The sequence below is a fragment of the Struthio camelus genome, chromosome 3 (genome assembly GCF_040807025.1).
Source record: "Struthio camelus isolate bStrCam1 chromosome 3, bStrCam1.hap1, whole genome shotgun sequence".
Lineage (NCBI taxonomy): Eukaryota > Metazoa > Chordata > Aves > Struthioniformes > Struthionidae > Struthio > Struthio camelus.
In genome coordinates this window covers 145334462-145351346 of record NC_090944.1, presented here as the reverse complement: position 1 = coordinate 145351346, position 16885 = coordinate 145334462, and the positions used below count along the sequence as shown (strand labels likewise).

General features: G+C 37.4%; 1 protein-coding gene across 1 annotated transcript in view; it reads right to left on the bottom strand.

Annotated features, from left to right (window-relative positions):
* CFAP61 (cilia and flagella associated protein 61) overlaps window positions 1-16885 on the bottom strand; it is a 141568-nt gene that overhangs the window by 79872 nt on the left and 44811 nt on the right. Inside the window, exons 14-17 of the mRNA XM_068940772.1 lie at window positions 12735-12861; window positions 11813-11890; window positions 10368-10574; window positions 7448-7582 (exon numbers count right to left, since the gene is read on the bottom strand). Coding sequence (XP_068796873.1) covers window positions 7448-7582; window positions 10368-10574; window positions 11813-11890; window positions 12735-12861 — 547 coding nt within the window. The remainder of the gene's footprint in view (window positions 1-7447; window positions 7583-10367; window positions 10575-11812; window positions 11891-12734; window positions 12862-16885) is intronic.

Here is a 16885-nt window from a genome sequence, read left to right as displayed (position 1 = left end):
TCTTAAGCAACAGCTACTTCTTTAAAAATTAATATTGCTTTCCTGGTTAAATGAAAACTATACTTGTCAAGCAGTTGTTTGTAATACTGATTCATTCATATACAAACTATTACATGTAGGAATGCCCTGTTTTAACCTGAATATATCAATCTTGGTATCGAAAAATGAGGGAATTCTCTTGCCATTCTACCTAGGCTTTTTTGCCATATTATCTTAGTAGAGGCTTGCTGAACAAAAAATCACTTTCATATTTTGGCCACTTTCAGCACATTCCATTTTATTACTGAGTAAAGCTGGAGAGAAGGAGTATACAGAGGCAGGGCTAACTATTTCTGTGGTAATACATACAGACCAAGACGGGGAATGGATGCTTCCCAGTAACTGCATTGAGATATGCTCTTACATCCATTTGCACTTTAGGTGGTCATGCACTCCACAGCTTTGTTGCTTTCATAGTACTTGTATCTGTACCTGTCCCCCTTCTTGACATATCTCTTTGGGGTTATAATGAGGAAAATGGCCCGCTTCCTCAATTTCTTTCAACTGCCCACTTAGAAACAAAGAGCTACGTTCAGAGCAGATTGTTCTGGCATACGCAGCCTCTCCCACCATGCTTTAAAATCTGCTTACTTTTTATTATCCTTTAATGCACCTATGCAAAGTTTTCAACTGCAGCTTTCTAGCTGCACTCTCTAGACTCGCTGGGGCATTGGCTGTGCGTTGCAAACATCCCTTCCTCTTTCTCTGCTTTTTTTCTCCACCTTTGCAGCTAGGTGTTAACTGTCAGTATCTCCCTTCCGAGTCCCTCCTACTTTTCCTCCTTGATAGGTCAGTGTGACCAATTACATTCACCCTCAACAGTTCATTCAAAGCATTCAAGATCCTCTTCAACGTTTTTCAGTAAAGAAAATTGAGGAATTTGCAGTCAGATATGTCCAGACTTGACTGAGATACTAACATACAAATAAAAAGTTAGGGCTTATTCTAATTAGCTGGTTCACACATAAGAATGTAGAAGCAATAGATAAAGTGAAATGCTTCAAGAGTTTACTGTGAGAGATGCTTGTTAACATCGAATGAAAAGTTTCCTATACAAACACTTTATATATATGCTTTATTTTTCTCTTTAACAAGCTGTGCATAGGATGAAAAATTTCTTTCAAACTTGAAAATGTTCCAGAATTTTTCAGGTTTGACCTAATAGCTGGATTTTAGAGACAATGGCAAACATACTGGACATATTTTATCCCATTTTAAACTCATGTAGCTTTATAATGGAAATGAAAAAGCTAATTTAATAGAGGATATTCAAGAACAGTATTAACACTTTAAGTATCTTATGTAATGCAAAGAATGTGTATGAACATACACTTAAATGGAACAAATTATAAGATTATTCTAAAAATAATGTATCATTTAAAAACATTTTACAGATCTTCAGATTCTACAGATTTCCCTCATTTTACATTAGGCTGGGATTATTTTAAATTGCTTCCAGGCTGTTTATTCATAGCACTTGCCATAAGCATCAGTGTGGAATCAAGTAAACATACATGAAAACACATGCATACTGGCACTGAAAGCCACAGTAAAAGTAGCAGTGCATTGTAGTCCCATTACTTCTTGTATTTTGTACTTATATTTACCAGTTTTTTCTGCGATTAAACATCCGCTTTTCTAGATTATATCCAGGAGAGCAAGTTTTCAGCCTTTTCTAATTTTCTGACCCTAAATGTTTTCATGTGGTAGTACAGAATTACATATAGAAAATTTAAGCGTACGGACAGCAGGCCTGATTTTCTTAGCTTTTTGTTTTGCTTTTGCAAAACTCTTCAAGCTGGTCTGTAGAGACAGAGGTCCACAAACTACATGTTTGTTGTTAAGACAAAACAGTAGACACCATTGGCACATTAACATGGCAGAGAATGCTCCATGACTATTCTGAGGAGAAAAGAGGACATTAGAATTTTTGCCCAAAATGTTAATGGAAAGATTCCTCTTTTGAGGAAAAAAGGCTGGTGCTATTGATACAGAATAACTCATTACACAAAAGTTAAGCAGGCTTGAATTTTCTAGGGACAATAGTTTGATTCACAATACCTGTACAGCAATGCAAGTAATAAGGAACTGAAAGATGCTACCTCCCATGTAGCCACACTTTTATGCACGTCATTACTGACTGTATAGACAGAGTCTTTTCTTCCAAACAGTATTTATCATGATAAGGTCCTCTCTGTGCTCTGAGTCAGGTAAACTAACTTTCATCTCTGATTAAAATGCCTCATCTCCAATAGCAGATTAAAGGAAAACATGAAATTATAAAATTGTCTCTTATGAAGGACTGCTGAGAAAATATACTATTTAGTACACAAAAATGAAATCATGGCTACTGAAAGGAGAACAGAACTCACTACTCTACAGGCTTTTCTCCCTCTTTCCCTGCCCTGTGAACTCTTGCACATCTATCTAGCCATGCTGACAAAACTCAGCTCTTGAACAAGTTTAAAGTGGGCTAGTCCAGAGAAGTCAAAGCTATGCAGAGCATCTGACTGCAGGTTTTTGCCACTCCCTCCTCCACTCCCTCCTTCCTGCTATGATTTAAACATTTTCTGTAATGCACCTATAGCCCTGTACTACTTGAGAAGTACAAAATTAACTGAGAAAGATAAAGCAACTTTTCATCAGTTTATTCAAAGCTATGTGGGTTTCTGCAATACTTTGATAATTGTTCTGCCTTCTTTTTGAAAATTTAAAAAAAGAAGTCCAACCACATGAGTAATAAGGAAAGGGCAGAAACAAAACAAATAATTTGACAAACGTGTGACATTTTTATTCTTCATTGTGAATCGGTTATTCTTGTTAATTGTATCACCTATTCTTCTGTTTTATTGATAATTACATGAAGCAGATGGATAACAGAATGCTCCCAGATGGTGAGAAAGCAAACAAGTTTATAAATTGTTTATTTATGAAGATATCATTAAAAATTATTTAATAGAAGACTAATCTATAGTCTTCTATTCCATCAATAATTACATGCACTTTAAAAGCCAGCAGAACTTTTAAAGACATTTAGTGTTCTGTTATAACCAACTGCTTTTAATATAACATTACTAAAATGACTGACAGATGTGCAAAACACGATAATAATCTAATCTGTTTTAACACTGTGGGAATTAAGATTCTAAATCTTTGGATCTTTGGCCAATTGGCGCATCAGCACTGGTTACTGATTCAGAATACAAAATTCAGAGCTTTCCTTTTGATTTGGAACAGCTGTAGAAAGGATTTGGTGTAATGAGCAGACAGGAGTTTTTTCAGGTCTGTTTCATGAAACTCTATAGCATGGCAGTTGTATAGCCTGATGAAATTTTGAGCTGATATGTGGAACCTCTGATATGCTTGCTGCAGAGGCTCAGTCTGAACAGACATCCCAGAGTCTTCCAGGGCTAGATGCAAATAAGACCTTTAGCATCAGTGCCAAACCAGAGAGCTGTAATGGTAGGCAGAGGAGTTTAATCCTCCCCCTGCCCCACCCAAGCTTCTCAGTAAATCCTCACCTAATTTATACCAATCTTATCATTGGAGGGATATGAAATAGAATTTTGTAGAAACAGGCACAGAAAGTCAGCAGCAAAATGTATTTGCCTTCTGAAAAAACATCCTCTGCCATTAGGCGCTATTATAGGAAGAGGTTAGTATAGTCATAAGAATTCACAGCCCTTTAGGGAACCGACAGCCACTGCTAGGGAAATGACAGGTCTTCTGAAGCAGAAGATGAAAATGAAGCATAGATTTGTGGCTGAAGACAGACAGTGAAAAAACTTTGTGGTTGCCTTAAAACTCAGACCAACTTTTAACAAGAAGGCCAGCCAACAGAGAGGAGGAAAGGGTAGAGTTCCTGAACTCTCTTGTCTCTTCAGAGAATCGTTTTAACCATAACCCAAAAGCCAAGTTTCAAACTGGAAACAATATTGGGCCAGGGGAATATGATATGGACAGGAAGAGAACAGGGAGGCTGGATTACTGGAGTTAAATAGTTTCTCATGTTATGGCAAATGATGATTTTATACAATAAATTCCCAGATTTTCAGCATAATTATCTCTGTCTTACATCCAGCTCTCCACAGAGAAATTACAGAAAGATGCTTCCTTAGACACCATGAAATAGAGCTCATTCTGTCTTCTAGAAGCAGGAGAGAGCAGGCCAGGAATCCATGGCAGAAGGAGTGGGGTTTCACCCTTTTTACTTTTTCTACACACTGAGGAAGAATAGAGAGATCTGACAGAGGGACAAGGAAAACAAATTATCACAGACTTAAACAGACAACTTCTGGTGCTCATCTGTCTGTGACACAACTGGTCCAGACCTGCAAGAAAACTGTCTTCAACACAACTGAGTTCCATCTGGACTGGCAAAGTGTGGGAATTAGCTGAGAGCAAAGCTTTTCTGATTTAGATCACTGCTGTACCTTCTGGCTTTGAAGAAAGGAAATGCAGAAGAGAGTCCTTGAGGGTCCTGTCTGAGCTGTCTGTAGTGGGTCAATATTTATGAGTGAATCTCTTCATGCTCACAAGCAGGCTGGAACGTATTAAAGAGGTATACAAATTGATTGAGCCCCAGGGCTCCCACTGTGCACTCTCTCTAAGATACTAAGCTACTAATGGCCTACAGAGATACGTATGCACAAATCAAGAGCTGTGCTTAGACACCAAATGGCTGAGCTGCTGAGACCCAAGCTGTTACTGGTAAAGAATAAATTTCGCAACAAGAAAAGGAGAGAGAGAGCTCGAAAGAGGCTGGAGTAAGAGAAAGGCAGAAAGCTGCAAAAGCAGGAGATGAGAAGCAGATGTTGATGGGTGGATATCAAGGGGCATCTTGTGGGTATCAAAGCAAAAATTTCATTACAATTATCTCTATCATAAGAGAGAGATACTCAAGCAATTAAGTAGATGGGCAGCCAAATGAAAATTTCACATTTCCAAAACTGACTTGTATTTACAACCCTTATGTTGTAATTTATGTGAAAAACATCTTCCATCATTGCAGAACTACCTAAAATATGAATTACAAGGATAATCAGTCCTCCAAGGATAACATAGCTCCCTCACCGAAAACAAGCTTGGTGAGCCAGAACAGAGAAGTGTGATGAAGACAACCCAGGAGCTGTCCCAACTACTTGGAATCTCTGCCTACCCCAAGGTTTTAAGACCCAGCAAGATCCTGCCCCTATTCTTGCAACAGCTTGAGGAATATATTTTTTAAAATCACCCTAATATAAAGATGATAGTGGACATTTTCGCCTTACTGCTAACCAAGTGCTTGCCTCAAACAGCTTCCCACTACATCCTACTCCAGAATCTTCTCCTGCCTTTCATTTTTCTCTTTCCTCCATGCCTTCCTTCCGACATTCCTTTTCCATCTGCCTTCTGCTTCACTTTCTGGCCTGCTAGCATTTCTCTTCCAAGACTATAATGTGCATCATTTTGTCTTACAATATTTTTAAAGGTGACAAGTCTCAACCTTTCCATTTTGTGGAGGTAACACATCTAACTCTTTAGTGGGACTTTTTGCTCTTTGCAACAGGGATTGTGTCTTTCTGTTTACAGAGTGTCTGAGCAGGCATTTTGATTGCTACAATAATGTAAAAGTATAATCAGTTTGTGTCTACTAACAATCGATTTTATTAATTTTATAAAATGCATTTCACACTTTATTTGTAACTTAGCAGCAGGATTTTGCAGGGAAGAACAAGATTATTGATGGAGATCAATCCTCCCTTCTGAATCATCAGAGTAGGGAGAGAGCAAATGCCTTACACCTGGCCCCTAGCAGAGTTCACAAAATATCCAAGATCAGAAAGCAGTTTTAGCTTCTTACTTTCACTGGCATGTTTAGTCTCCCATGGTTGGTTACTTCTTAAATTATAAAGCTTTCCCAACCTATGGTGGCCAAAGGTCATTTCATTCACTGAACAGAAGAGTCAATTTAGCTTTGCATGATTTCAAATTCTTGGTATTTCACCAAAAAAAAAAAAACACACAGCAATAGTGGACTAGCTTTAAGCTTGAGTTACCGCTTAGAGATTAACCCCAGATGTCAGTTTTGATAGAACACGGTCTGTCAAAAATCTGTATTTAATGCTGATGCATATGCATGGATCCTTATAGAGTGACTAGCCTCTTTTTTTCCCAGCAAAACTTTGTTAGTGAAAATCCTGGACATTTTATTCAATAGCAATTCATTAACCTTGGGAGGTTTTAAACAATTATCTCACTATCTGCAAGTCTCAAAAATCCTCAGGAAGAACCTGGGATCAGATTTTCAAATCTCTCAGAAGTCAGAGGTCTATGATTTTCCAGCTCCAACAAAAATGCTAAGATGAGCTCTTCTAGTCAGATAGCAACAGTGTATTTTAAAGAGAGAATAAGAAATAGCTTAAAGAAAAAGGTTAGATAATTTATTCTGCAGAGAAGAGAAAGGTGGGAGAAGTGATATGAATGCTGAGGGGAAGCCTGTTCCATGGTGCCAAACTCAATTCACTGCCTCAGCCATGTTCTGGATTTTGCTTTGCCAATTGCCGCCTAATTAAGAGTTTTGGATGCCAAAAATTACTGACTAACTGTGAAAGGGACAGCACTAAAAATACTATATGAGAGCCTATCTCAGCCAATTGGAAGTTAGTAGACAGACATAAAGCTCCCTAATTATGTTTCTTTAGTAAATTACAGCCATATACTGAGCGTATCTATCACTAATGAGATTTTTCCTAATATTTCAGCTTCACTAGTTACTTTTGTGAAGGGACCATCTTTACATCAAATTTTAGTTATTTAAAAATTTAAGACACTATAACATTTAACAAATGAAATTTTAAGAGACTTCTAGTTTAGCACCTCTGGACTGCATGAGTGCTATATAAATATGAACTGGTTGTTAGTGAAAGCAATCTTTTCCTTTACTGTTAAATCATTCCTGTCATTTTGAAGTGTTTTTGAAGGTATCAGGTACATGAAAGAAATCTGGCTTCAAAACTGAAGAAAAGCAGTTTCTACAGAAGTTGTCAGATGCATGAGGTAGTATTTTTTATTTGGAGAGCAGAAGACCTCAATAAACTTACCAGGAAGAGTGACTAAATAGTAAGTCAAAACATTTACAATGTATTATGAGTTTGAAAGTTATTTCACGGAAAATATTGCTAACATGTAAGTATTAGTAGATAAATGTTATAGTTCAGTGATTGCTATTTGTAATGCTCAATTTGAAATTCAAGCTTAGCAATGATGGTTGTGCAGAAGCAAAGCTGGGACTGTAAGGGTATGGACACCACGTTCAGTGTAATTAAGAAGCAACCTATCAACACTAAGATGGTAATGCCATCCCATCTGCCAAACCCTGCATTAGCTGGCACTATGCCTCTTGCCTGCTGCTGCTTCTGTTACCCACCTGATCCTTGGAGACCTGCTCTGATGGAGCGTTTATGCCAAGCTCTTCCAGAGGATAGACAATCTGTCGTCTCGGTCGCACGGGAACCATGTAATGAAGGGCAGATGTCAGGGAATGGGCACAGGGATTCTGAAACTGAAAGACAGCAATCTATATTTTAGCAGAGAGAATGTCAGCACAGTGCATCACAGATGTCTGTTGTATGGCTTTGCAAATACAAAATTCTTAGCTCTGTTGGCTAAATCTGAGAGAAAAATCAGCAAATAAACAAACATACTCAGAGCAGAGGAATGAATTGCAGATAATTCCTGACACTAATGAAGATAATTATGAGAGTAATTACATTACTATCTCTGTGGGAATGACAGATAAACAAGTGGTTTGGTTTATGGGATTTTTCAGCACAAGTATTTTCCCCAGGAGGATATTTTTCTCCATAGTGATCATGAATCAGCTTGATTTGACCTCATTAAGCTATGTTATCTGCTTACTGCTAACCTTTGCTTGTTTGGCAAAGAATGGTGATGAATTTATATAGAAATTCTATACTGACTAAAATGTCAATTTTGTCCAAGTGATAAATGTTAATAAACTGGCATAAACTTGAAGGGAACAAAAACCCTAACGTTAATGTGAATAGCATGGATCATTAGAAGCAGCCTTATTCCATTTATTACAGCATGACTGGCTCTGTCATAACTTTTGACATGAAAAGGGAAAAATAAGAGAATTACAGGAAATGGAGAACAAACATTAATGCAAACTAAATTACACTGAAGTACCTTTCCATGCACAAATATCAAAAACCCCTTAATGTTATTAATGTTATCATGTTGAGAACTGAATAAAATATCACATTTGGCACTTATTAGAAAGCAATAACGAGTTAAAGTAACTTAAAGTAACTCACTTTAGCCTAAAAGTAGACCAAACTGGAATCATTAGTAAGATTTAACTTTTCTCTTCCATCCACTGCCATTAAACTGCATTTTTATAAGTGCCTCTGAAGAACCTAAGAACCTAATCCTACGCAAGGACATTGGTTTCTCAAGAAAACACTTATTAAAACTTCACAAAAGCGCACATTAGTGAAGCAGGAAAAAATATCCTTCAAAAAATGTGCGTATGTGCAACCTGTCAAAATTCCTATGTTACAAAAAGGTGTCATTTTCAAAAACATGTAAGTTACTGAGAATATAATTAATCCCAATACCATCTAAAAGCAAGGCACTTAATCTAGCTAGACATGCAGACATCCCCCAGAGTTAAAGAAGAGATGAGTATCTCCAGAGGGCAATTCTTTCCATCCTAAGATAGGTAGTTATGATCGATGGATGAACCGCCTTCTGGAGGCACCGTGTTTTCTCCATTAATTCTCGCTGGAGCCTAGGTGATTAGGCGAGACCAGATACCAACTTTTAGATGGCTACACATCGATGAGAGGGCATGTTTGAAAATTTTACCTTATGTCCTCTTTTCTTGCCTGACACAAGACTGATGACAAGACATACATTGGAGTATTTTCAAAAGTTTTTTTTTTAAGGTACACAAATTATGTGCTTCTCCAGAATGTATGTTCTCTCACATAGCACTATGTTCTTATGGTTCTTCAGTGGCACTTGCAGAAGCACAATGCATATTTTCAGGGGGAGTGAGGTGACTAGGTCTCACTGACTTTTGATGAAAACACACTCTGAAGTACCTAAATCACTTTTGAAGAGTTCTTATATCCGCTCAGATGTGTTTTTAAAATTGTCCCCTTGCATTTACTCATGCTATGTTATGCTCAGTAACGTCATTCTTCTTTTCCCTTTCTTGCTCTTCTCCATGCCCTGAATCCAAACCCAGATACTGGTACCTCTCAAAATTCATTATGCAACTGAATGGCTGTATGTGAGACAGCACAACTTGATCAAGTTGTTTGTATTAAACTATGGCAGAAAATACAAGAAGTTGGTAAACATAAAGATATTATATGTGCTTTATACCTCGTCATTTAAAACCTGCTTGGCAACTGATTTGCAAGTAACATAAAGGTATGCCAGTTGTATCAGCATATTAAAAGCAATTAAATAAAATCATTATATTAGCCTCCTCAGTTGATGAGTAATATGAGTTTTTTATTTCTTCAACTATGCTACCAATATAGGAGCAAGAGATGGAGCCAAACCCAAACTAGAGGTTACAACTCAGACACAGGGTCCTACTTAGGCAGGACTGGGAATACTGGATGCTTGCTACTTCCACCTGGAACAGATCTTTTGGAATGGAGGAAAGGCAGAAACTTGACTATTGTTGCTACAAGACATTTATGAAAGGGGCTGATGCAACGCACAAAGCAGCAGCAGTATGAGGACCTATGTGGGTAAAAAGCAGATCTGCTTCTCCCAGAGACAAATGAGGAAATAGCAAACAAGCTATTCCTCTACTGTGCTGCTCCCAGGACAACATATTAACATGTGTAACTTAAGACATCTACCTACATTTAGAGCACAGTTGCTCTAGTATCGCTCTAAATTCAATTGAAAAACAGGCATTTTTCAAGCATGATTCAGCTCAGAAGGAACCACCCTAGGAAGAGGTTCTCTCTCTTCACATGCTATGTAATAAGCCAAGGGCAAGTACACTTCAAACGTATGTGCCTCCACACAGATCCTGAAGGTATGGGATTAGTCCGGACTTACATGCACTACTTTACACGCAAGACTGATAAAGCTACCGACTAATCCTACTGTACATCAGCTGTGTCCATGAATGCAGATTCTGTGACATAAGATGATGTGAAAGTACAGTTTGCTCCAGGTTGCTAAAAAAATTCATGCTTACAGTCATAGAAGCAAAAAAATAAATAAAATAAAAAAATAAAGTGAGCAACACTGACAATATTTAATAGATAAAATACAAATCACTTTCTTCTTACCTTGCCTTCAACATATTGTGGATAAATAGGATAATAAAGAGAAGACTTGTGGGCCAAGCGAAGCATCTCCTTTAGAAAGTGTTTGGTATAGTGATGAAATATGGGATTTAAGACAAAGTGATAAAGATGTCCATGTTCCTCTCGCTGGTGGTGATAAAAATGAGTAAAATCTTCAATGTTGTAATGTGAATGAATATACTCAATATCCTGGAAAATAAGAATTTGACAATCTTAGCAGTGACGAAACAGCTACTTTTGTGATACTAAAAAACGTGCCTATGAGTTACTTTTTATCCATTTAGTAACTAAATTTGAACACTTACTTAAATGAAGGCTTTTGAGAGTTATTCTCAATCAAAACACACTGACTGAACACATCTTTCTTAACAACCTTCTCGTTGTATCAAAATCTATTTTTGTAACTTGCCCACCTTTATTTACAGAGAACACGTATCTGACTCCATCACAAGAAAGTCTGATACGATTTAATGGACATTCATGGGGGAAAAAAACCCCAAACTCTACAAACGCCAATTCTCCATTTTGCTCTTCAAGATAGGGAAACATAGGTCACCCTCTCAGAATGCTGAAAATGAAAGAAGGGAATTTTACAGAGAAGAGCTGTGCAAGAAAGCTCTCCAACAAGTTTTCCCTGTCAAAGTGGTAAAAGTTGAGATTTCTGCACATATATGCACTCCACAGAAATTGCTGTAACCTCTTAACTCAATGCTCTTGATATAATTAATGACTATCTTTGAAAACAGGAGTGACTACTCTGTTTTTAAAAAACTGAGCGCTGCAAGTGTTGACAGTTCTGAAATCTGCCTTTTCAACGTTAGCAGAATACCACAAAACAAATAAAAAACCTAACAAATGCTTACTTTCTCAAGAATAACGGATAATTGACTTTTTTTGGTACCACAATAATGAATAAGATTTTTTGAAGTTAATTGTGTGTGATTCATGTCGTTCAAAAGCTACCATTGCAAAATGCAAATGTAAAAATGAATAAAGTTAGTTTAGAAGGAGAGCTGCTACCCTTTGCAGTATGCCAGGCAAAACTGGCAATTGACTTTGGAAATTAGGCAGCAAAATAGGTGATTGCACATTTAGAGGCAGAATGGCTTTATCATAGAGAACCAAAAGGAGATGCAGGAGATGTAGATCAAAACTCATCGGTGGCTTCTTGCAAATGAGAGGATAATTTTTTCACCTGTGTATCGAATCATCACCTATGAGAAGGGAAATAATTATTCTTCTCTCTTTCCTGACTATGCAGACTGTAAATTTATAGAAACAATATTTTTTTGTTATGTATATTTTCTGTTACATATATGTATAGTTGCAAGCATGGAATGTAGCCTTTGGTCTTGAGGGCTATCTAGGTGTTAGAGTGTTCATACAACACAAAAATAGCAAATGGAGAAAATATAAATACAAGTTACCATTTCATCTTTAATGACAGAAATGCCAACTATTTGATCCAAAACTTCTGCTATGAATGCCTGCACTGGGGTTCCATCCTACAAGGCAAAAAGAATATATGCACACTTCCTATTTCATTACTTATCTCACTATTTAATCATAACTCTGTATTTCACCACATGATCACAGTTAAAATACTTTTCCCATATGCATTCTGTGCTCTACCCCAATTTATCCACTCTTCCTTACTCAAGGCATAATCCTCAAACAAAGCATATATGGTTGGACTCTTGACCATATACAACCTTACTCAACTAAAGTTTAGATTCATGGTCTAGGTGCTATAGGAGTGCTGTAGGATCACCACTAATTTAGTCATGGGATAGGTTCTGATCTGAGGGAAGAATATTAACTAAAATGTAGATACTCTCCATCAACATTTGTATACAATGGATTTCCCTCCAGTTATATGATTGGCAGTGCTAATGTTTTATGCAGTATGTTCCATCATGCAGCATGTACAATCATGCAACAAAAATGCAGATGTGCCCTACTGTGCAATGAGCATACATCCGGCCACATCATGGGAAGCAGAAAGAGGCCCCTATCATGTGACACAAAACGTATGTACATCCTTATCACATAACTAGATGTGCACGCAAGAAAAAGCAGCAACGGAAAGCAGGCTGTGGGCTGCCAAAACAATGCATTTAGCCTGCTTCCATCCCTGCATTTGAGGGGTTCCCAAAGAAGAGGGTAGTTGATATAGATCACAGGTAAGATGAACCATCAAGTCAGGCTGAATTCAACCTACCAACTGTTGGCTGAATACCTATGTATTATATAGTGTATTTGTTCAGATCAACAGAATAAATACTGGGCATTTTTACCAGTATTTACCCATTTTGTTATGACAAATATATACTTGCAACAGATACTCACCGGATCCTTCCGAGCCAGAGTAAACATCTTTAAGTCATTTAATATACTTTCATTCAAGCTAAGGGTTTTAATGAGCATTTCAACACCAAGTATATCATTGGTTGTTGCTCTTCTTACATTAAATGACCTATAAGAAAAAAAAAGGAGGGAAAAAAAGGGAGGTGGGGGGAGTTTGCTGTGCAACAAATCAAATTCCCATGCCTGTGAAGACGGGCCTTCCACAAGCACTGAATGCACACCTTTTAAAATTTGAAATTGACTGATGTATGTCAATTGTTTCAAATGCATATGTTGTTCTTGCATAATTACATAAAAGATCTCACTCCATCTCCTTAAAACTCCTCAAGCACGTTGCTTTAACTGCTATCAAGCACTCAGTGCTTATGTACCTCCCACAAAGCAAAGACTAGCCATAGCCTTAACCACCAAGTATCTCATAATCGTCAGCAACTAAGAGTGAGCCAGCAGAGAAAGGAAGTAAATAAGCTCTTTTAGAGTCCATACCTGCACAGTGACACAAATGGGAAAAAAAGAGGAGAGACACAGAAAAATAAGAAAAAAAAGGAGAGAGAGCAAAAAGAAAACAAATAAACAGAGGCAACTGCCATACTAGGACATCGTACAAAGGAATGGCAGGAACATCAGTGTAGTACAGAAAATTCTCCAATAAAAACAAATAACTAACTGTGGTGTTAGGCCTTGATTCTTCTGACAGTAATATACGAGAATAAACTTATTTGACTAAAAGATGCTCTGATAAGCAGAAGACTGCCAATTAGTTATCACAGAACAGTGAAATGGTATTAAAATATCTGTGCATATATAGAACCAGCAACATGCCAGCTACACACAGGAACATTCTGGTACTTACCTAGTTCACTCACTCAGCTATAAAACATCCCAGCACCCCAGTAAAAAAAAAAAAAAAAAAAAGCTACTCTAACAAATTTACCAAATGCACTTCTAAAAGGTTCAATAAACAGTTAACTAGTGTTTTTCTCTTTGCAGAGACTTTAAAGACACTTCATCTGGAGCAGAAGGAAAACAAATTTGTGAGAAAAAGCAACACATTATTTGAGTGGAATGAACCTTCTCATGGATTCAGTAGGGAATACAGAGACCCCTTATGATTCATCTGTGGTCAATATTTCTACTCAGGAGATACCTGACTATTGTTGTCTGGAAAGATGCAGTCTGATTGCCCCTGACCAATGGCCCCAAGGCAGAGAAAACAAAATAGTCCATTCCATAGATGATAACAAGCATATGGATTTTGGGCAGCAAGCTCAACTCAGAAAAGATGCAAAGTTTTGAGTCTGAGATTGTAAGAATGCATCTATAGGTGCCAGTGCTATCAAGATGGCAAGGAAGAAAGATGAGTTTCAGCCAGTCTCTGAGACGTCTCCTATTTCAATAATCTGGAAAAAGGTAGTGCTGGTGAAATGTGCAATAGCTAACTAAACAAGAAGCTATATGTAGAAACTCAGACGTTTAGAAAACTGTAAACTGAGAAGGCATGACAGCTTTATAACTTCAAAGCTCAACAGTACTTGATTTTGGAGACTCCAGTTGTTTCTACGGGAAGCAGATGATGAGAGTCTCAAAGAAGCTAACACATCTTACAGAAGAACATGAGCCCACTGTACAGGTAAGGTCAGAGCTGACTCAAAGAATACACAGGGCTAAGCCTATTAACTCTAGTCCATGATTGAGGAGATCTTCACTTGGTGCAATTTATCATAGCCCTTCTCCATCAAGTGTAGCTATGACATTTTACAGCAGCTGAGGAACTTTCTCTTGTTGTCTCTTACAGGCCTCAATCTTTCCTGGTTAAGTAAGGTTCATATAATTAAGGCTTATAGAGTGCTGCTATTCAAGAAACTCAGCTATAACTTAATTTCCAAGAAATAAGATTATCCCAGGTTAACAAAACCTTGGAATTCACATAGTACAGCCTCCATTCCCATTCTTGTTTACAGTTTAAACTTCTGTGTGCCTGTTCAGCCTGTTAAGTCACATCCAAACTGATTTTGTGAAATATGGTTTTAATAAAAATCAGATCTAATAACTTAGAAAATACAGCTACAAAATATCTGATATGTTATGAGAAATTTCATAGCTTAAAACTTAATTGAACATTTTCAACTTGATTGACGGCTCAAAAGCAGACATTTGATTACTAAATTACATAACAAACCTTGAAGTTAACATCCAAGTTACAAACCTATCCTGAATGTCTAAGTGAGCCTCAGCTCAGTTTCCAATTTTCACACATTTCCACAGACAGTTGATTGCAAGATCAAACAAGTGGTTGAAAATGATTGAGCAGTCAGCAAGACCAGCAATCTGGTTCAGTTCTACCACCCATGAGCATGCTGTCTTCCTGCCACTCCACTGAGCCCAGCATCTGAGTTTTTCATCCCCTACCCTGCAACATATACAAGAGAAGGCAATCATACCAATAATGAACTATAATTTTTAGCATAAGGAAAACAGAACATGCAAAAATTGAGACTGATTTAAAAAAATTAAAACAACAAGATCCACCATGAGTAACAAAGACTAAGAAGGACTATCCAAGGTCTGTGCATGCTCATTTCTCTTCCAGCAATGAATTAACTCATTCTAGATGCCCAGTTCCTTTGACTGCTCAGAAGCCAGGACACTATTATTATTATTATTATGCTTTTTGGTGAAAATTGAAGGAAAGTATCCATTAAGCATTTCAGCCTTTGCCTTGTCATCCATTATTTGTTCTCCTTCACTGTTAAGTAGCAGACCTACACTTCCATTTGCTGCACTCTTGCTTTTTGTGTACTTAATACTTTTTCTTGTTCCTTTTACAACCTTTGCTAATCAGTATCTCATTTTGTGCCTATGCCTCTTCTGATTTTGCCCTTTCATGTCTCTACATTCCCCCTTTCTTATCCCTGTTTTACTTTTAATCCATTTTATGTGACTTCCTTTTCATTTACGTGCCTTTTGAAAGTTCTTGGTGCAACTACAGTACATTGATATTTTACTTTTTTGTATTTTGCTTTTATCTAAGGGAGTATTTGCTGTTGTGCACTGAGTTTTCTGTTCTTCAGAAACTTCCAAAAAGCTTCAACTAGTTTCTGACATAGCTCTTCTGATCCTGAACTTCACTCACAGGCTGTTTTTTCCTACTTTCTCTCACAGCTGCAAAGGGGTTGGAAAAAGCCACTAGTGGCCTTACTCTGTTTTCATGGAAAGGCTAGTATCCCTTGGAACATGCACAATTTAATCAGAATTGTAAGGTTTTTAAAAAACTTTTATAATAAGTTTAATTTTGACCAAAATAGTGAAAGGACCTATGATTACCAATCCTACTGCTGGATTAATGAACAGCTGTGACTGAGATTAACAGGAATTACTCCAGTGGCCACCTGGAAGAAAGAAGTGGATTCTTACATAATACATAGCAGCCCAATTTTATCATGTAGAAAAAAGCTTCTGCATAGGTCCAAGGGTAGCTGTCCAGTTCCTGCAAGAGTTATTTGTATGCAAAACGTGATTAAGTGTGCAATTCAAATAGAAGTATTTCTCTGAAATCATTCCATATTTAGCCACACTAATGAGACAAACAAAAGGAAAATCTCTACCACAATTTAAGCCTGGTGTTTGGGCAAACATAGCCTTGGTATATAAGAAAGGACTGGAAAACTTGTACCATATAACAGAAATCCTTCCAAGAGAGGTTCTGTGTCCCAGTTAACCAGAATTTCAGAAAATGGAAGTGTTCAGAGTATCGCAAAATTTGGAAGATATCAAATACATGGCTCATCTGAAAAAAATAGCGATCAATAAGATGATAAAATAGATACTCAACAGTGAGGTTAAAGCTATGTTCTGTAAGTTCCAGAAATGCATTACCTCAAAGATAAACCCCTTTTGATGAAGACAGAATGATGCAGTATGCTAGAAAGGTAGAGACAGAGCTTGTAACTCAGGTAGTCTGCAAGGACAGAAGCTATGGAAAATGTGGGGAGTATTCACCATACCTGACTTCAGGCATCTAATCCCTTCGGCTCCCAATAAACTGAATAGAGAGGCAGACTGCTCCAGAGAAGATTCAGAAAAAGAGATTATCGCAGATTTTCTGAATTGCCCTGTAGAAATATTTGTATCTC